This window comes from Populus trichocarpa, chromosome 4 (genome assembly GCF_000002775.5).
Source record: "Populus trichocarpa isolate Nisqually-1 chromosome 4, P.trichocarpa_v4.1, whole genome shotgun sequence".
In the NCBI taxonomy this organism is placed as follows: Eukaryota; Viridiplantae; Streptophyta; class Magnoliopsida; order Malpighiales; family Salicaceae; genus Populus; species Populus trichocarpa.
Window position 1 is genome coordinate 4,883,582 of NC_037288.2, and position 21,093 is coordinate 4,904,674.

General features: G+C 33.6%; 3 protein-coding genes across 8 annotated transcripts; all 3 read left to right on the plus strand.

Annotated features, from left to right (window-relative positions):
* The first annotated feature begins 760 nt into the window (after positions 1 to 760).
* Positions 761 to 2,387, plus strand: LOC7476335 (anaphase-promoting complex subunit 13). Its single transcript, XM_024599416.2, has 4 exons — positions 761 to 906; positions 1,183 to 1,285; positions 1,403 to 1,456; positions 1,991 to 2,387. The coding sequence occupies exons 2-4, from the start codon at positions 1,210 to 1,212 to the stop codon at positions 2,050 to 2,052; spliced, it is 192 nt and encodes a 63-aa protein (XP_024455184.1). The 5' UTR covers positions 761 to 906; positions 1,183 to 1,209; the 3' UTR covers positions 2,053 to 2,387.
* Positions 2,388 to 6,327: 3,940 nt separating this feature from the next.
* On the plus strand, positions 6,328 to 10,006 carry LOC7476334 (calmodulin-binding receptor kinase CaMRLK). The gene is made up of 2 exons (XM_002305704.4): positions 6,328 to 8,012; positions 8,571 to 10,006. Exons 1-2 carry the CDS (start codon positions 6,617 to 6,619, stop codon positions 9,206 to 9,208), a joined length of 2,034 nt encoding a protein of 677 aa, XP_002305740.4. The 5' UTR covers positions 6,328 to 6,616; the 3' UTR covers positions 9,209 to 10,006.
* Positions 10,007 to 13,895: 3,889 nt separating this feature from the next.
* Positions 13,896 to 18,385, plus strand: LOC7476332 (uncharacterized). 6 transcript variants are annotated; one of them, XM_024599406.2, is made up of 9 exons: positions 13,896 to 14,337; positions 14,448 to 14,484; positions 15,038 to 15,276; positions 15,918 to 16,119; positions 16,748 to 16,882; positions 16,999 to 17,090; positions 17,181 to 17,299; positions 17,924 to 18,055; positions 18,147 to 18,385. In XM_024599406.2, exons 1-9 carry the CDS (start codon positions 13,999 to 14,001, stop codon positions 18,220 to 18,222), a joined length of 1,371 nt encoding a protein of 456 aa, XP_024455174.2. In that variant the 5' UTR covers positions 13,896 to 13,998; the 3' UTR covers positions 18,223 to 18,385. The 6 variants fall into 6 exon arrangements, with proteins under 6 accessions (XP_024455174.2, XP_024455180.2, XP_024455176.2 ...); XM_024599412.2 differs by lacking the exon at positions 18,147 to 18,385 and adding an exon at positions 17,453 to 17,530 and having other exon boundaries at positions 13,897 to 14,337; positions 17,920 to 18,119; XM_024599408.2 differs by having other exon boundaries at positions 13,899 to 14,337; positions 16,751 to 16,882.
* The last annotated feature ends 2,708 nt before the right edge of the window (positions 18,386 to 21,093 follow it).

Genomic DNA, 21,093 nt, shown 5'->3' on the forward strand with positions numbered 1-21,093 from the left:
ATGGCTGCTCTAAGACTTTATTAAATCGTTAAATCCATGAATTTCATTGTAAACTCGATTAAGTTTAACCTTTTTTTTTTAATTCATTTTTAATAATATAATAATAAATATAAACATGTGCAAGAAAGTCACTAAATAATTTTTTTTTAAAATAATAGGATATACAAAAAGATTGTTTGCTAATGTTATAAAAAGAATATTAAGATTTTATTTGAAAAAAAGTGAAAATCAAACGATATTAAATAAAATAATTTTTTTAATTTATTTTAATAAGCAAAAATAAAAACAAAAAAAATCAAGCACCTAGACTCGATAGGCTTTTGACCCATATAAAAAAAAAAACTAAGCACAACCATCTAGTAGGTGTCCTAGTGGTAATAGCTTGGGATCAAGGGGTTTACTCCTCCTGTGTTCTTAAAGTTCAAACCCTGTGGTTGCTAATATGATAGACACTGGAAGCTTGCATGGTCGTTAACTTCAAGACCTGTAGGATTAGTTAAGATACACGCAAACTGAGCCGGATATCCATATTAATAATAATAAAAAAAACTAAGCACACATGAATGCATTTTTTTTTTTTCTAAAAAAAAAAAAGGTGCAGTTGACACACCGGAGTTTTTTTTGGACTAAGAAACAATTTTGAACAAAAAGCACGTGATAAAATATAGAAAGGGGTATAGAAACTGACACCAGGCCAGGCCCAGACACGACCAACCTATAAAACCTATTTTTTATATTAACGGTGTCCACAAAATTTGCGCGGGCCTAAAATAATGTGACCCAATGGCTTCTAATTACGAGCATGATCTTCTGGGACCCTAAGCCCAAATCTTGATTTTAGGCAATTATACAGAACCATGTTTGAGGATCTCTTCTTCAAGTCATCAAACCAAGCAGCAACAGCAGGTACATATTCTCAAGCTTCTTTCTTCGCTTTTCCTTTTATTTCTCCAAGTTCACTGCTTTGTACCCCAGTTTTCTGCCTTGATCTTCATTTTAGCTTTAATCTAATTCAGATTTTCAACATGTTCGATAAAATGCCTCAACCAAACTTTACCCCATTTTCTGTTTATTTTTAGCACTTGAGAGAAGTTTTTGTACTCTTTATATCCTTGGAGGATCACTAATATCGAATGTTGCTTAACCTTTGTGCAATTTGTTTGTGGTGTGTATTTTTGAAAGGGAATTCGATTGAAGTAAGAAGCAAATATGGCAGAACTAAACATGGGTATTCTTATAGATATTGTGGACGAGGAATGGATGAGAGACACTTTGCCTGATGATGGTATCATCATTTTCATTCATTTAGTAATTACCCAATGCGGCTTTCTTCTTCTTCTTCTCTTTTATTGTAACTTAACTGCCTAATTTTTGGGATTATTCTTGCCTTAAATGAATGCAGATCTTGCATTACCACCGGTGATGGTTGTCAGGACTGATGATACTGAAGATTCAAGTATGCCTCGCAAACTTTGTTTTAGTGTTGGAACTTTGGAGAAAAAATTATCTCTTTTTTTCTTATTAAATTGGATGCCCATCTTTATAATTGATGTTTTCTGCAATGTCACTGGAGAGGAATTTATTATATTACAGCTTTTCTTTAAATGTGTCTCTGTTTTTTTTTTTTTTTCCGAGTAATTTTTATAGTCTTTGTAAATTGCCAATCAAACCATTTGTCTTCACTGCATTAATCAATTGTAACTATGGAGTATACTGCATTGAACGATTTTGTTGGTTCGCTCAACACAGACCGAGTTTCTGGAACAGTTTTTCCATTTCCATGTGTTTGCTTGTTTATTAAGTGAAGGAGACTTGGCTGGAAATGATGAGAGCTGTTTGGTTGGGTAGTTCCAGTTGATCTATCTCTCTTCAGTAACATGGTTGATTTAAGCGTACTAGTGCTTCTCTCAGTCAATTTTTATAGTCATGTTGTGTTTCAGCTGCAAGTCCATTTCTAAGAGTATTTGGGTTTGCCTTTTTTTTTTTTCAGATCAGGAGACTCAACATGTGGACACAGATGCTTGGCATGATTTGGCCTTAGGCAATCAGTAAAGTTTTCTGGTGCCAGATCTTCTGTTTATTTGTTGTGGAATCTGTCGAGATGGTTGAACCTTTGTTTTTGAGACTTAGTTTTCTCAATGATCTGAAATCTAGACTGAGTCCTGTTTGTGTGTAAGGTTTCAGAAAAAACAACTACTCTTTATGTAATTGAATTTGGGGGGGGGGGGGGGGGCTGGGCTTCATTGGGTGTATTGTGTAAAATGGTTCCACACCTGCCCATCCCCTTCAAAGTATGTTGAGGCTTTGCCCCATTTCGTGATGGCGGTGACATGTTTATAAGTTAATAATGGCATTAATGAAAAGTCCTGTGTGTAAATTGAGTTTCATTCTTCTTGAAATCATGTAATATCTGATACCTTAGAGAATCAGTTTACGTAACAACAGATTAATGATCAGTTTATGAAATCTACGGAAGGAAGCTATGCTAATGAGCTCAGAGTGGGAGAGTTGCTTTCTCTGATGCTTCCATTTCCATTGAGTCTCTACCCCTACACGCACATTCCTGAAACATATTTTTGCATGTGATTCTGTGTTTTGTTCTCATCAACACTTCTGGTTAGATTGAGATTACAGATCAATAAATGCGCAAGTATAACTCAATAATCTAAATCGAACATAAATAGAATCTATCTACCAGGTGATAACAGTGGAATCGGATGCAGCTACAGTTGTGACAGCCATCAAGCCGGTTCCTGGTGGGGAGATTCCTCCTATTATAGCAGAAATAAAACATCGGTTATCAAGCATGCCTTCTGTCTCTGTCAACCTTATTATCAGGAGGGCTAACCAGACTGCAGATTGGGTTGCAAAAGCCATCAAGAACAGCCTTCTTCTTTCCTGATTGGCTCTCATGCAATCCTAGTAGGTTTTATAGTACCCTTGTATCTGATGTTTCTACCTGATGAATCGAAGCGGTAGATAAAAAAAAAAAAACCTGTTAGTAAATAGCAATCAGATTTCCCTTGTCAACATCAATCCCTTATTACTCTCTTATGTTTCCTTACAGTCATTATTCTTTTGCAACTTCAACAACACTCGCCAAAAGATTTTGTATGTATAGGCACAAGTTACTGACACAGCATGATCTCCTCTCAATTAATTACTTAATTACATGACAAAATGCGTAATCGTGTGTATAATAATAACGTGTCTTGCAACCTTGAAGAAACTTTTAGGTGAGGTGGTGGAGAATAAAATTATTTACAGTCTCAAATCTTTGTTGGTCATTCCTTTGGAATTTCGGTTTGGATTCATGCGGATTAGGTGATGCCATCTACTTAGCTTGAGCCTCAAAGCAATTCAAAAATATTTTACTCACAAAAAAAGGAAGAAGGAAACGAAACACAAGTAACGTGAAGGAGCAGGTGAAATACTTGGCCAACACCAAACAACTGCGTAGCAAGTTTTCCAAATCCATCGGAATACTTTATTTGCATACATTTCCTTTTACTGAATTGAGAATCTGTACATTTTGGTTAGTAAAATACCATTTCCCAATGCATAACTGGGTGCCCCCAACCCTAATCCCACGAGGGAAGTTTTCTTTGGAACTTGTCTCTAATTGTTGGAATCATATGGTATTAGTGCGTCTATTAAGAAGATTCACACCCTGATTATCATTACGGTTCAACCATGATTTTAAATAGTTTTAGTTTTAAATTAGTTTTTTTAGTGTTTTTTTATTGTTTGATGTACTGATTTTTAAAAATACTTAAAAAAAAAACCTCTACAGGCCCTCTTAAAAAAAGTCATTAGGCATGAGATGAAAGTGTAATGGAAGCAGCGTTACCTTGTTGAACAAGGGCTTGTTGAACAAGGAGAGTGAGTTGAGGTTTAGTCAAGCTTGTCGAAGATAGAGATGACACTCGCGTCAAATTGTTCCTGAATCATCCAAGAAAGAATGTCTCCTGCCCCATGTTTGTTCACATGGCTTGCTTCGTTAAAAAAGTGCACAAAAAATTGAATTGTAGGGGGGGTGGGGCAGCCCTGATCATCAATAAAATAATCAATTACCTCATGATTTTGATTCTTATAATCCCACAGATTCGAGGTGGGTTTATTACATATCTCTTCCGTTAATCAGAACTGGGAAATAATGTTAGGTGCATGGTGTGGACATTTTTGTGGAAAGAGCCGCAGCTTTTTGCCACCATCATTACTTTGAGGACTAACAGGAGTGGAACTCTGATTTTTCCTCAAGGAATTTTCATGAGTTCATAATAAAATATCTTTTCCAGATTTTGATTTCAAATTATTCAACTTCGTGGAAAAACATGCCGCAATTATTGATACACGTTTTGGCAATATATTTATTTCTACAGGAGTCTGAAATAAAGTTATATACTATAGTATATATTTATAATAGATCTTAAACCGTTAAAATCAAAGAAATCCTAAATATCCAAAAAGTATTAATGATTTTTCTTAACATCTCAGCGTTGCCCTGGCACCCCCACCATATTAATTGTTTCTGATAATAAAATAAAAAATAAATCATAAAAAAAATTGAATATTAGAGTGAGTTGAATCATAATATTTTTTACCTTCATAATTTATATTTAATTCATAGTTAGTGCACCTGTGAAATTATGCATAGTTCAATTCACTTTAGCTCAAGATTACATGCAGCACTGCGAACTTGAACTGAAACGAGCAGGCAATGCAGCACCCTCATGATATCACAGGCGTGGCACGGCCATGTATAGAAGAAGATAGCTTGAATGTCTAATCATAGAATTGAATTTTATAGAAATTAAAGAGAACATGAAGGATCAGACAAGCAGTAGATGGTTTCATTGTTTATTTGAAGAAGATGAAGTTAAGAAGCTTTGCATAACATGCATGCATGGTGATCATGGAAGAGAGAATCAGCTAAAAACAGGAGGTTACGAAACAAGCATTATAAGACAGAAAACACATGCTCAGAAACATCTGATCATTATAATCCAGGGCATTAATTATTATTCACAAAAGATGCCATGCCCTAAGCTTCTCTCCTTTTGATGGAGGTGGAACCTGCAATATCGCAGCCCCAAGTAACCCTAACCACACTTCAAAATAGCTAATTAATTATTATTCAAGAAAACACTATGCGGAGTTGGAGATTTTTTGCAGCAAAAATTATTGTTTGTTCTCTCAAGTTTCATTCTGAATTCACTGTTTAAGATTTTTCTGTTCTTTTTATTATGATTATCAAACCTTTTTTTTTAAACAATTGCATTTTTTTGTGCTAGATTAAAGGGTAATTGATTCAAATTTGTTGACCAAGAACAAGATTAGAAGAAGAAGGATCATTGTGAAAAAAAATGAAAAAAGGTGGCCATTTTAAAATTTGATAAAAAATCACTTTGGTCCTCCTAGTTTTTAGATAAAAAACTTTTAGCCCCTAGATGTTTTCTAAAATTTTATTTTGATCCAAAAATTTATTATTTATTATTTTTTAGTCATTGGTTAAGGAGATAGAGAAGTTAAATTCTGATGGTAAAGAGAAAAAGCTTGATTGAAAATCAATTTCGGCTAAAAAAAATTAATTTTAGAGTTAATGATTTTTATTTGTTGAAGGAAATTTATCAAAAACGCTACTTTCCTTTAACTTTATCGAAGATGATAAATATAAACTCGAATTCTTTTAACTTTATCGAAGATGAAAGATCTGAACTCGAATTATTATTTTTATTTAATACAAATAATTTTTAATTTATTTAATTATATTTGTACATAAACTTTTTAATATCTAATGGAAAATAGTTGGAAAAACCTTACATATTTATTTCTTAATAAAAAAATAAAATTATCTGAATTTGGGTCAAATAGATAGGTATGGAGAATACGCGCTAACCCTCCTTTTCATTTTAAAATTCCTTAATTGTGGGGCGGCCCTCTACCTGTACAAAATACTAGAGTGGGTCCCTTGGAAGGCAACCCAACACATTATCAATGATCGAGATTTATCTGATGCAAATCATAGGCTCATATAGCTGCATATCAAGGTATCAATCAGTGCCTGTAACCTATGGCACCATTCTTGCCTAGCCTGCCACAGGTCTCCTTCAATTTCCTCCTATATTCTAACTCATACAGTAACAAATAATAATATTATACAAAAAGAAACCATCTAAAAATATAAAAATATTAATTTAGAATTAAAAAAATTAAAAATATAATTGGACATAAATATTAAACAACGCCGTTTGAACCTCGAAAATCTCAGGATTTACTGTTTATGTGTAAATATGCCACTTTAAATAACATTTCTTCAGCAATCACCACATCACTAACCGGGGAATTTTCGGACTTCATTTATAGTCATTTGAGACACAGCAGTCAAAGTTGAAGGACAAAATCCAAATTCTTTTCTTCTTCTCTGGTTTATGCTTTAGCAAAAAGACTCGACCTTCTCTCTCACTCCATTAACAAAACCAACAAAATCAAGAGAAGAGCCTCAGCCTAGCCTTCTTTCTTTACATCTCATTCTCTCTAGTTCTCTTTTGCCCTCTCTCTTGTATGGAAAATAGAAGTGACAGTGGTTGACACTTGATGCTGTGAAGCCAAAAAAATGGATGTGTTTTGCAGGTTTTTGTTTGTCTTTTCACTGTTTGTGTTTGTCGAATCTACATGCAACAGCACAGACCAAGAACTGGTCTCGAAGGCTTTTAGCTCTGTCTCTGGCTTCAATCTTTCCTGGTTTCAACATTCTGGTCCTGCTTCAAACTGTTCTCATCCTTCTATAACAGAAATAAGACTTCCTTCAAGAAACTTGAGTGGAAGCATTTCTTGGAAGTATCTCAAGAACATGTCCCAACTGCACATAATTGATCTCTCCAGCAATTCACTTCAGGGTCGGGTGCCAGCTTGGTTTTGGTCTATAAAGAGCCTGCGTGAAGTCAATCTCTCCAAGAATGGGCTTGGAGGAAGCGTTGGGTCTGGGATTAATGGCTCATCTATATCAATGCTTAAAGTGCTCAATCTCTCAACCAACAGGTTCACCAACTTGGATAAACTCTCTGGTTTTGGGAATCTAGAGGTTCTTGATATCTCTCACAATGATTTAGGTTCTTTGCCTTCCGGGTTCGCTAACTTGACCAAGCTAGAGTCTCTAAACATCTCGAGCTGCAACATTTCAGGCAACATAACAGTCACTTCAGGTCTCCAATCATTGAAGTATCTGGATGTCTCAAACAACACCATGAATGGTAAATTCCCTTCTGATTTCCCTCCATTAGATGGCCTTGAGTTCTTGAATGTTTCACTAAACAACTTCTCAGGGCTTGTTGGCTATGACAAGTACAACAAATTTGGAAAATCTGCTTTTAGTCATGGTGGTAGTTTGATTTTCAACACCTCAAAAACCCCAACTAATCGCACCATGAAGCCACAATCCCAGCCTCACGAGGGAACCATAAAAAAATACCCACCAGTTTACTTACATGCCAAAAAAGCAAGGCCCAAATCAAAAGCCAAAACTTTGATTATTAGTGTCTCATCGACATCAGCATTCCTCTTGGTTTCTATTGCTGTTTGCGTCTTCTGCATGCACAGAAGGCGAAAGATTGCAAAAAGAAACAAATGGGCAATCTCTAAACCAGTCCAATTCACATTCAAGATGGACAAATCAGGGCCGTTCAGCTTTGAAACGGAGTCAGGTTCATCATGGGTGGCAGACATTAAGGAGCCAACATCAGCACCAGTGATCATGTCATCTAAGCCATTGATGAACTTCACTTTCAAGGACTTGATTGCTGCCACCTCACAATTTGGCAAGGACTCTCTCCTAGCAGAGGGCAGGTGCGGACCCCTCTATAGGGCTGTCCTACCAGGGGACCTCCACGTGGCGATCAAGGTTTTGGAGAATGCAAGGGACCTTGATCATGGTGATGCAGTAGCTATTTTTGAAGATTTTTCCAAACTGAAACACCCCAACCTCTTGCCACTATGTGGGTACTGCATCGCAGGTAATATTTAATGGTCTCACGGGCTGTCATTAAATTCTAGGGTTCAGACTTCAGAATTTGGCAAGTAGTTGTTTATAGTGTAGGCCCTGTCACTTTAAAATTTAGCAGATAACTATGATTACAAATTTAGAAGTTCGTGATTAATTTTTTGCAAGTTCCCTGATTCGTGCCAAATATTTTGAAAACTTGCACCTGTTTCTCTTCTCCATGTCTGCGGTCTTCCCACTCCGGAGAGTCTTCGTGCCTGTTTCGCACCGAGTTTGTAAATATTCTTGTCTTTAAAAAATATATTATTATATCCTTGGACACCCAAGAATCTTGATGGAAATATGCTTGAGTTTTTGTTTTGTTTAGTACTAATTGATAGTGTAACTTTTATTTTTAGAAGCGTGTTTGTTTTAGAATAAATTTAATATTTTTTTTTAGTTTTTTTATGTTTTTAATATGGTAATATTAAAAAATAAAAAACTTTAAAAAAACATCTAACTCTACGTTTTAATATTAAACTTGATGTTTTTTATTTTCTCTCTCTCCTTTGTTTATAATTTTTTATACCAGGTAAAGAGAAGCTCGTACTGCACGAATTCATGTTCAACGGAGATCTCCACCGTTGGCTCCACGAGCTGCCCACACTCAAAACCAACTTGGAGGACTGGAGCGCTGACACGTGGGAGAATCAAAACATCCACGGGTCCCACGTTGCTTCTCCTGAAGAAAAAACTAACTGGCTCACGCGCCACCGAATTGCCGTCGGGGTGGCTCGTGGTGTTGCCTATCTCCACCACGCGGGATCCATTCATGGCCACCTCGTCGCGTCCAACATCCTCCTCTCTGATTCCATCGAACCCCGGGTTGCCGATTTTGGACTTCGAGACGTCGGCCAAAAGAACAGAAGTGTCGGTTTGGATAACAAAGATTGTGGGTTTGAGTATGACGTGTACTGTTTCGGGGTTGTGTTGATAGAGTTAATGACGGGCGAACAAGGGAGCGGAGAGAATGTGGGGTGGGTGAGGAGGCTAGTGAGAGAGGGTCGTGGTGGTGACGCGATTGACTCGAGGCTGAGACTCGGTGGCGACTCAACAAGCGAGATGGTTGAGTGCCTCCGAGTTGGGTACCTCTGTACGGCTGAGCTGCCTGAGAAGAGGCCCACCATGCAGCAAGTCTTGGGTTTGCTCAAAGACATACATCCGTGTTGAGTTGAGTCACCAGAGTCTGGTTGAAATATTACCTCACGCGCATAGGATAACTACGAGGCCAACATGGTGCAATGGCGCGTTTTGATTGGTTGAATTGCGAAGTGATATGCACGTGCTACGAAGCGAAACGGGGTCTCGGATTTTAAGCTAATTTGCAAGAGACCGTGTGCCGTTGGCTATCTCTCAAGATTTATAGCTTTTTGTGTGATTTATTTATTTTTGTCATCTATAAACAAAAACTTAAAGGAAAAGAAAAAGGTCTTAAAAAATAAAAAATATATTCTTTTTAATATATTTATAAGAAAAAAACACTTTAAAAAATAATAATTATTACAATTCCAAACATTATCTACCTCAGTGATTGTATATTCTTAAAAGAGTTACAGTCAGCAAACCTTCTTAAACCATAAGAAGCCTTTAATCTCCTTTTCAATTCTTGCTGGACTTTTTTTTTTATTGTATTTCTTTCTTCCCTTTATTCGATCTTTAATTGTTTTATATTTTTCTTTTGCGTCTTTTGATATGGATTTTCCTTTTTGTTTTTGCTAACTAACGGAAAGAGGGAGAGATGGATGCTCCGTGACCATGCACGTCTATTTTCAGTTACGTACGTGTGACCTTCAAGTTCTTCTTGTGATCTTTAGCCTAGAAGAATCATATTTGATATTTAACACATATGAAGCAGGGACCGGACCGTTTTGGTGTGATCTTTGATTATATGGCTGTTATAAAATATCTTGTATATTAGGTTGAGAGAATTTTATTCTTTATTAGGAAAATAAGAGGTTTTGTTTTATTTTGGATGTTGAGGGAAGAATTTGAAGGGAAAGCCAATATTGTGTGTGTGAAGATATTTGCCGTTATGTAAAATAAATAATTTTTTAATTAATTGTACATAATTTGTTTTTGCTAAGTTATTCAGATAATTTGTTGTCTTTTGAATTCTATAAATATAATGGATGCCTTTAAACTTTCAAGAAACTTATAAAAGTTGTTATTTATAAGTTTAAGGCTTTGTTATATCTTGAATATATATTGTTTTAGCTCTCCAGCAACTATAATGGAGGTGGAGGGCAATTAATACTTTAAAAATAATGATTTTCACCTCTTAAAATCAACAAATCAATAGATTTGGATGGGAAAAGGCTAAAATTTTATTCAATTAATTTATTTGAAGAGTTTTCTTTTGAATTTTACCGAAATATTGGTACAAAGAGGTGTCTTTTTAAATTTTAAAAACATTTTGAAAAAACTTTTAATTTTACAGGAATATTGGTCAAAAAAACATTATTTTTTTTAAATATCAATTTGATATTAGCAAAAATTAATTAAAAAATAATCTTATTTGCCTCTTGTTTATGTTTATCATGAAAAAAGCATAAATTTTTAAAAACTTTATAGAATATATTCTATAAATGTAAGATTTTGTTACATATAAAAATATATTATTTTAAACGCAATAAATATAGTGGGAAAAATTAATATTTTGGAGGCGGCGAACATGACAGTGGCTGTCATAGATTCCATATGCTAATGGGAAAAGGGTGTATAGGTAAGACGTTGCAAGCAAGGAAATTTCAATTCTGAAGGCAGTTCTTGTCCACTCAACAGAAGCCAATCCCGGCGTCGACTGTTCCAATCACAATCAGAGAATCAATCATGCTGTGCTCTTGTTCTAGCTAGCGACATTTTAGATGAATTATTCAGTGCGCATGAGTGGAGTAGTTCGAGTCCTTTTAATCAATAGAAATTGAAGCTCTCAATCAACATCCATCAGCGATTTAGAGGAGTTCCTGAGACTCAAATTATCGACATAACTCAGCATAATTTAACATTAATTCTCATGTTTTCTAGCTAATAAGCATCCACAGGGATGCTTCCAAAGCCAAAGTAACTGTATTCAAGGAATTAATTACCGCACTAACATCAATTTAATTCAATAATGTTTGAGAGTATAATAATAATTGTTTTTTAAATATTTTTAAATTAATTACTGCATCAAGAAAAAATACTTGTTGAATATCCTTGATATAAATAGGAGAAAGATACATATCCCTAAGGTGATCATACTCAGAATACGAAGAATGGTAATCCAATGCAAATAGCTGGTGCGCAAACTCATCGATCAGATCACTGAATCTTCGAAAGTTAGGCCTTTTCAAAAAGTCGGTTGGAAGTACATACGTTAAGCGACAAGCAATCATCATCAAAGGGCTGGAAAACTAAAGCAAAAGCAACTTCACTCTGAGAAATATTTCTTCTCGTCGACCATCTGCTAGCTATTAAGCTATATATTCTGTAAGAAAGTGAAAGGAGACAGCGATGGGCATCCATCACCAGATTTTTATTGTACAGAAACAATATAATGCCTTGCCTTGATCTTGGGACTTGGAAGAAAGTTACAAGCGTGGAGTTGATATTGATCTTAGTTTAATTAACCATATGGGTTATTTTATTTTCTGTATATACAACAATTAGACAATGCATCTGAATTTATTTTCTGGTTACCAGCAGACATCGATCGGGACAAACTTTCTTCTCGAACTGATTAGTATTCCATTTTAGTCAGAACATTAATTTCGAGAGTTACAAATTCATGTTACGTATAGACTAGATACGCAATCAAATCTGGGGAAAACTGACACGGAGAAACTTCAACGATAATTCTTTGCATCTTTCTTTATCTTGAGAATAGCAAGAGAGGATACGGTGATATATATATTGTGTTGAGTGATGCGATCGATGGATACAAGACTAGGTCTTCCGAGGTCGGCGGGAGACCCTCACCAGTCATTCCCGGCCCTCAGGTCAGCTTGCCCTAGCTATATGCCCGTCTGGCTCTTAGATTAATCACAATCTCACAAATATTAGTTACAGAGCTGGTATATATAGCAATGTTCTTGTGTTGTTTTAATTTCTTAATGCTAATCTTCTTAGCAGCATGCAACCTTCGTACTAATCTAATCGGCTTAGCTTTTAGTCTAGACTAGCATGGTTGCTAGTTGTTTCTACGCTGTAAAGATAATTCCATAATAAAAATAAATATTTGTAGGCAAGATAATGAATAAAATTATATAAAAAAAATATATGTTAATCATTAAAACTGTTTTTTTTCTGATTAATTTAAGTTTTCTTTTTTTACGACAAAATGGTTTTCTTATTAGCAAAAGAAACAGTAATAAAAAAATATATAGTCATGAAGATTGTAATGATTTGAACTAAAAAGGAAAAAAAAATATTTTTAATCATAAACCTACTTTTTTTATTCATGCATTTCTTTTTTATTTCTACAAAAAAAAAACATGTCTTTTTTTAATGAGAAGCATTATTTTTCAAGTAAAAACTTATTATGAACATAGATACAAGAATTAAAACATTAAAAAATCATGAATAAATTATTTTTATGCACATGGTCTATGAAAAAAGCCTAGATGTACATGGCCATGGATCAAATTGGTTATTTGACAATAAAATTTATAAAAAGCATGCTAGAAGCTATTCCAGTAATAGAATTTTCTTTGGTAGAGCTATTACATGGAAATGCTAGTGTAGAAAAAATCACTTTGACTCAATCTTATAGCTTATACACATATGTATTACATCTTCTTAGTATTGTATTTATGTTAATGCATTTTCTAAAGATCAATGGGCAAGGTAGTTTGGGTCTTTTATAACTATATTCCTTTATATTTATAAAGAATACGGATGATATGTATTTGTAATCAAGGTGTTTTCTATGTCTTTTGGGTAAAAAATGGATTGAATTTGGAATTTTTAGTAAAAAAAAACTCGAGACCTTGTTTTTCTAGCAATCTCTAGTCTAAGATTCTATAGAAAACAGATGACGTATCATCTATTGTCTTTTTAAAAAAAAATTGAGGCAGCAACCCCTTAAAGAAACAAAACAAAACAAAAACACTAGTCCACGTGCCTGAATTATTTTTTTAATGCTCAAGAACATTGGGCCACAAAGCCCACACGCTTGGGCTCTTTTTAGTTTTTTTTTTAATTTTGTTATTTTATATTTGGGTTAAAAAAATTGATAAAAAAATCATTGAACCCAATCGAGTCCATAATTAACATTGCGGGTTTAACGAGTTAATCTATAACATTCAAGCTATTATTTGTTTGTTTATTTTTATGTTGTTTTCATCCCTTAATTTTAAAAAATACAATTTCACTATTTGTTATCGATAATTTATTTTTTTATTTAACTCAAACTTAAAAGAATGCAATTTCATCATCAGTTATCAATGATATCTATATTTGCTATCTTGGCGTCGTGCGCTTATTATGGTTTTTTTTATTTTTAAAAAATATTTCATACAAAAAAAACTATCATATATGTACTTTATTGTTGTATAATTAAATTTAAAATAATTTTTAAAATAAAAAAAAATTATTAAATCCAATAACGTATGACTTGTATCCTGATTTTTCTTGATTGACTTAAGTTCACTTATATTTTTTTTAATAGATTTTGTCCTTCAATGAATTGATCTTTTCAATTTTTATTTTTCAAAATTATTCTTATTAATTTCATAAATTAACTCAAGTTAATTTAAATTAATTAATTTTTTATGTTAATATTATTTAAAAATACCATTTAATTCATAATTAAATTTTTTTATAAGACACGTTAATAATACTCAAATTTGTTTTTTTCCCTTCAACCCGCGGCATAGCGCGTGCCGCTAGTCATGTTTTATACAAAATGCAAATATCCCAACTTTAATAATATCTTCCTCTTTTAACAAAATTGAAGAAACCCTAACCCTAGAATTGCAGTCATGGCGTCCAGAAAGAAACAATTAGAAGGAATCGCATTACTCTCAATGTACAACGACGACGACGAAGAAGACGATGAAGAAATGGAAGATCTCCATTACCAACAACCACACAACGACATGGAGGAAGATGCTCTGAACGATGATAACGCCATGGCTACCGAAGCAGAAGCAGCTACCTATTGTCGAAATTCAACTCCCAAAGGAGGACTTTTACGGCCTTTGAAGCCGCAGCAGCAAGGAGGGACTATTAATTTGGAAACAAAAAGAAGTAATAGGAGAGGGAGGCTTGCTATTGTTGATTATGGCCACGATGAAGTTGCTATGTCCCCTGAACCCGAGGTAATTCCTTTGTTTATTTTTTTTAATTGTATGTTCATGTACTGCTCTCTGTGTTAATTTTCGTATGCTGTTGCTTTTGTTTCGGATTAATTGGGTTGTTACTTTTGCAGGAAGGGGAGTTTGAAGAGAAGCTTCAAAGTGTCAATGGTAGGCGTTGCTCATCTCTTTATCTATTTATGTATGGATTCATGGATCAATTTTAACCATTTTTTTCTTAATAAACCATTAGAGTTTGTTCCCCCATTGTTTGCGTGTTGTTATGAAGTTTGTTTTAAATATGATTTTGCTTGTTGTAAATGTGAATTTGTATTATTTGTGTTGAACATCTGTGATGGTCAAGTGGCATTCAGATTGAAAAACATATTTATGATGGTTCTAGAGGAGTTAGGTTAGTTATTATTGAATATAGACTTAATGGGACAAATTATTTTTTAAGTTAGTGGTTTCCTCTTACGTTGCATATGATTTAATGCTATTTTGCTTTGAATACAAGTGTTGTTTACAAGTGTTCTCAGAAACTGACTGTAAGATGAATGAATGCATCTGCGGGCAACAAAAAGCTCCTTCTCATGTTGTATTTTTGTTTGACCACTGTTTTGAAATATGCATGCAATTACAATGAAATGAGACAAATCAAGGTTCTCATTGTTTCTTAGTTAGAATGCTCAAGCTGATCATCGGTTAAATTTGTTTGTAACAGGTGTTATCCAAGAAAAATCTTCTCCAGGAACTGCTCATTTTTTATCTCCCAGTTTTCAAGCAACTCCACAATCATTTGAAAATTTAGGACCATCACAGCTTGATGAAATAAATGATACCACTAATGAATCAGAAGCTGTCAACACCGAAGGTGCTAATGAGGTTCCTGCAGAGGGTGTTAATCCATTTGATAAATTTCTTCCTCCACCACCAAAAGAGAAGTGCCCAGAGGAGTTGCAAGCAAGTTTCTTTCATTTCTGCTGTCAATAAGTGCTTTATAACTTTGCTATCTCTGGTGCTTTTGTCAACCTTGTTTACTATATACACCCATTTTTACAAAATATATGCCTTTTGTTTTTCTGGAGATTTTTTTTCTTGTCTTGAGCAGGGTTGAGTTGGGAATATTCTGATTTGGATGCTATTATTACTCATTGATCCTCAGTACATTTTGATTAAAAGATCTGGTCCTTTAGAAGGACATTGCTATTTTTCACGTTAAAATTTGAAACTATTGCAGTAGGACATTGCAGAGTATCACCTCACAGAACTATTCTTCATTTTCTGAAATTATTCCCACAGATCTTTTTTTGCTTAAGTAATTTGGATTGCATTTTACAGTTTGGTTACCATGAGTAATCTTAGACAATCCTCGTTTAGTTCCTTTGTTGTTTTGCTGCTGTGAGTTATGTTAGAAAATGCCTTGGTTGAATCACGGTTCTTTCCCAAAATTAAGAATGCATGATATTTTTTGGAACATAAAATGAACTGTCTTTCATGTATTCAGATGATGTAGCTTAATATGATTGGTTTGTGATTACAATATGTAGCACATTGTACATGCTCTAACATATTTTCCCCTCTTCATACTGTGTTATTTGCAGAAAAAAATTGATAAATTTCTTGCTTTGAAGAAAATTGGGAGAAGCTTCAATGCAGAAGTCTGCAATAAGAAGGATTATAGGAACCCTGACTTCTTACTGCATGCTGTGAGGTATCAAGTTATTGATGAGATAGGATCTTGCTTCAGTAAAGATGTATTTGACCCTCATGGATATGACCAAAGCGACTACTATCTTGAGCTAGGTTATTGCTGTTTCTTTCCGCAGTCCCATTACTGTCTTTGACTTGGATTTTCTGATATGGGTTTGGGGTTCCTTTAAGTTCACTTGTAATTTGGTTAATTATGAAGATCATGTGTTTTAACTGGAGCTTATGACTTAAAACGGAAAGTCTGCACTTATTTGATACCAGGGATGTGATTCATTGGTAATAGGAAGGGACTAGTCACAGGCCTCTGATTCTTTCTTATAGTTCATCACACCCTATATAATATTTTGCGTTGTCTATGATGTCACACTTTAATATGTACCCTGCTAGCCATAACCTTTTCATACGTCAGCCACAACTCAAATAACAAAACCTCACATTTCATGGAATTTTATATTTTTTTCCTTACAAATGTTGGATATTTAAGTTTGTGTTTTTCCCTGATAAACAAATAGACTTGGTTTTCCGGCTTGGCTGAAGATTTACTCAGATTAGGGCCTGCAGTATGCCTTTATTTGGGATTGAAAAGCTTGCATTGCTGAATCGATTTCTCTAGTGTCTGGTTGTTTTTCAAAGTCATTTGAAGCCCTAATTTTTTTGCAAATAGAGTTGTCTTTCCATTGAATGTAATTTCCTGGAAATGACCTTTAGTATATTTGTAAAGCAGAGGTTGGCATGAGGCGTGAAAGGGAGAGGAAGGAGCAAGAGTTGAAGAGAAGTACAAAGGTCGAATTTGTTATGGGGGGCACTCAGCCTGGAGTGGTTGTACCTCCAACAAAGTTCAGTATGCCTATTCCAGGTCCTAAAAAGTTTCTGTGACTGTAGGCATTGACTTTATGAGATAATTTTCCCTCATGGCATCTCAATGTTGTATTTTATAATGGTCTCCCTGAGCTGATTTTTCTGGTGTTTCAGTTGTCACCGCTAGTGGGATGCGTCCATCTTCAAATGCAGCTGATGCAGCTCCTCTTGAGGTTAGACAGAACAAGAAGTCAAAATGGGACAAGGTTATCATCTCTGCATTTGCTCATATATGCAATCTTATGATTGCGCTGATGCTGAGGAACTACCATTTTGACTATTTTGTTTGCTTTCAGGTGGATGGTGATGGAAGGAATTTACTAATTGGTGGACAGGATTCTTTAGCTGCAGCAGCGGCAGCTCAAGCAGCACTATTATCTGCAGCTAATGTTGGTTCTGGATACACAGGTTTTGTGTAAGTTCCATTAGATCCTTTGAACAATTTATTCATGCTCCTATTTTTTTGAGCACCTTTCCCCTTCTATGCCCTTGAGTTTCTTTTTAAGTGCTTTGATATGATCACAGTAATGAGGTGATTAGGATTGCTTTGGTTGTTGTGCATATCTAGTAATTGGATTAGAAGGACAACCAGCCCATCCACGGGAGTGAGTTTTCTGGTGGATTTGGTATGAAGATTAAAAGTTTGGTATGAGCTATAAATTTGTGGTGAGAAATTTATAATGTTCTGTTTGGTTACTTTGAGAAAGATGTAATATTTAAATATTTCAGGAAAACGAAAAATAAAGAAGAATTGAATTCTTTAGACCTCTTAAGAATAAGGACGATCATGACAGGATTCTAAATACTACTAAACAGCCACTAAATAATCCAGCTATGTGACTTGGGGAGCAGGATGCTTTTTGTCCATTCAAAAACCTTTACTATGGTCCACATATTGTTTTCATTGTATACAATATACGTAAAAGAAGTACAAGGACAATGCGCAGATTTACGAACTGACAAGAACTTTCTTTGTTTACCAACTTCGAAGTTTAATAAATTGATGATGCATAGTGATCCATTTTCATGTGGCAGGCAGCAGAAACGGCGAGAGGCAGAAGAAAAAAGATCCGGAGAAAGGAAGTTGGAAAGAAGATCTTGAGCATTTTGTCATACGCTTCTGCAATGAATTCAGGATATACCATTTTGGGGATGGACGAAATTGCTCTGGGTAAACATTGCTTTGTTCTTGTTAACATGCTAATTTTTATAAAAGAAATTGTATTTAGTTGTAACTTAAAGCTAATTTTTGTAATTTTCAGCTTGGAGTGTAATATAGCTTATAGCATGAGGTCAACCTCTTCTGCTTGCTGTGCGCACGTGTATGTGATCAGCTGACTGGTTTTTGCAGTGAGCAAACCATGGTTATAAAACACGCCCAGCCTCGTTGGCTTTTTTTTTTTTTTTTATCTTTTTCACATCAATGTAAAATTGAAACGAAACAATGTTCAACATTGTGACGTGGGTAATGAAATTGGTGATAGGCTAAATATTATGTTCATGGTTGCTGAGTACTCCTTTACTCACGCCCACATGACATGATTGAATGAACATTTCTTCGCATTTGCATTGTTACAAGACGCCTTTGATCCTCAATATTTTTTTAAATGTATTTTAAAAAATTACTTTTGATTTAATTTAATTTTTGGTATTTAATATAATTCTTATTATGGTATTAATAAAAAAAAGTTTAGGGAGTGAAATTAAAAAAGAGAATAAAAAACTAAGAAGAGTGGAGACTGAAATGATAATATTAAAGAATATACAAGCTTGGATAATTACTTTTGTTCATGCTGACTCTACGATACATAAAAATCAATTTTAATTCTCATTATCTATTTGTTATTATCTATTTGTTGTTCAAATAATTTTTTGATTTGATTTGATAATTTTCGAAAAGCAAGCTTTTGTTCATGTTGATGTTGTTTTGAATAAATTCACAATGTATTTATTATTTTCCTTTTATGTTCAATTATATTAATTGAATTTGTTAGAATATTTGTGGTGGACATGCTCGGTGAAATTAATTTATGGTGAGTTAATATAAATAATGTAATGAAAAGAAATAAATCAAAATCCAAGTCGCTTTTTGTTATTATTATTATTTCAAATCTTGCCTCGTAATAAATAAATAAAAAAAGTAAGAATTAGGCTTTCTTATCAAGCCTAAATTTCAAATCATTATCCAATAAGTTATATATATTAGATGAAATATTAGCATGTGTGCATAATAGATATTTTTATTATTAAAATTAAATAACAAAGCAAATTATCATCTATCTTAGATTAGATGTTTTAGATTTATTTTAGCATAATCAAACATTTATCTAAAAATCTATGAAAACCAATTAAAATTTTTAGTTATCAAAAAATTAGATAGCAATTCTTTTTTTTTACCTCATTCACGTGACATAAAAATATATACTAAAATGGAGGGGAAGTGTTGCACAATGTTAAATAGTGTGCACACACTTAAAATGCATTGTGGACTGGAAAGTGCATTTTCTTTTAAATTCTCAATTTAAATCTCAAACTTTTATTTTACACAATTGAGTCCAAATTAGCACCCAATTGTATATTTTTTTTGGAAGAGAGTGTTGAATTGAAAGACAAGGGATTGAAGTGAAAAAAGTTAGTAAAATAAGTGGTGACTTTGAATTTTATTTGAAAAGTTTGTTTTAGTCCCCCATCTTTTTTAGCTATTAGATAACCGGTCTTTTTAATTTTTTAAAATTCAATTTCGATACCATATTTCATTTACTTCATTTTCAGTTTTTTTTTTCTTTTGTGGGAGAGAGATGGGCTCGCCGGATTCCGGTGTAGAAAGAGAACGTTGTTGTAGGTGACGATTTCAACCATCTAAACGGTCAATTTTTGTGTCAAATGGTTTCATATGATGAAAGGGGTTCAAATTAGTTTTTTAACCTTGAAAGTGCCTAAAAAAATGAGCTTAGGAAGAGTTTTGGTTTCGGGTTGATTTTCAATTATGAGGTAGTTTTTTGTGTTTTAAAGATCATTGATTGGTTTAACAGGAACCTCGTTTTATCGGCCATCACAGTGGCTAGAATATGGGGAGCTTCAGATTATGTGTCGTCTATTTTTTTTAAAAAAAAAATTAGGGCAAATGACATTAAGTTAAGAAAAAATAAAGGCCTGTGTTCATGAGCCTGACCTTTTAGGCCCGCGTGTGAGCCCTTTCTTGATGGGTCACGCGTTTGGCCTGGCTTATCAGGCTTAGCAGGCCTGACCTTATTTTTTTATTTTTCTTAATTAATAGCTCTTTTCTTATATTTTTTAAAATAATTTTGTTTTTAAGTTATGAGCTTGGGATGATATTAAGTTAAAAGTTTTATTGTTTTTAATTTTACATTTCAATTCAAGTTTATAGTGTAATGGTTTTTTTTTTTTTTCATTTTGATCTTCATTCTTTTGATTTTTTTTTAATATTTTTTTTCTTTTCAATTGAACTCTCAAATTAAAAATTTGTTGTTGCTCTTTAATTTATTTTTTATTTCAGTTTCAAACCTTGTTTTTTTAATTGTTATTTTTGGATTTTTTTTCGTGTAATATTTTTTTGATTTTATCTTTCAACGTTTTATTTTACAAGGATTGAGCTTCATAATTTTTTTCATGTATAATGCATTTGGTCTGATGACCCAGGTCGTAAGTTTAGAAACTTAACATGAGTTTACATCTTTTTTTGTCTTCTTGTTTCTGATATTGTCGTTTGACATTGTTTTTTTTCTTTTTAATAGTGGCTTTCTTCAAAAAAAAAATTATCGAATTATCTCAAATTTATAACTTAGAACATGGATTTATCAGGTTAATCTGAACTAGCTTACTCTTTAATGTTCATATTACATGTTTATCATGCTAACTCACACCAGTTTTTTATCATTTTCTTACCATATTTTGACCTTCTATGTTTAATGGAATAAAAATAAAATAATATCTTTTTACTCTTGAATAAAAGGTTTTTTTTTCATGTTATCATAATTGCTTATATATATATATATATATATATATATATATCCTATCTTTGTTATTTTTTTTATTTTTCACATAATTTAAATAAAATAAATTTATTTAGTTGATCGAGATTATAACCCAAATTATTATTTAAGTGTACAGAGAGAGGTGTAGTCTCGAATGTGATGCAACTGGGGCACAGCTGGGCTGCGTAGAAAAGGGAGTTATTACTTATTAGTA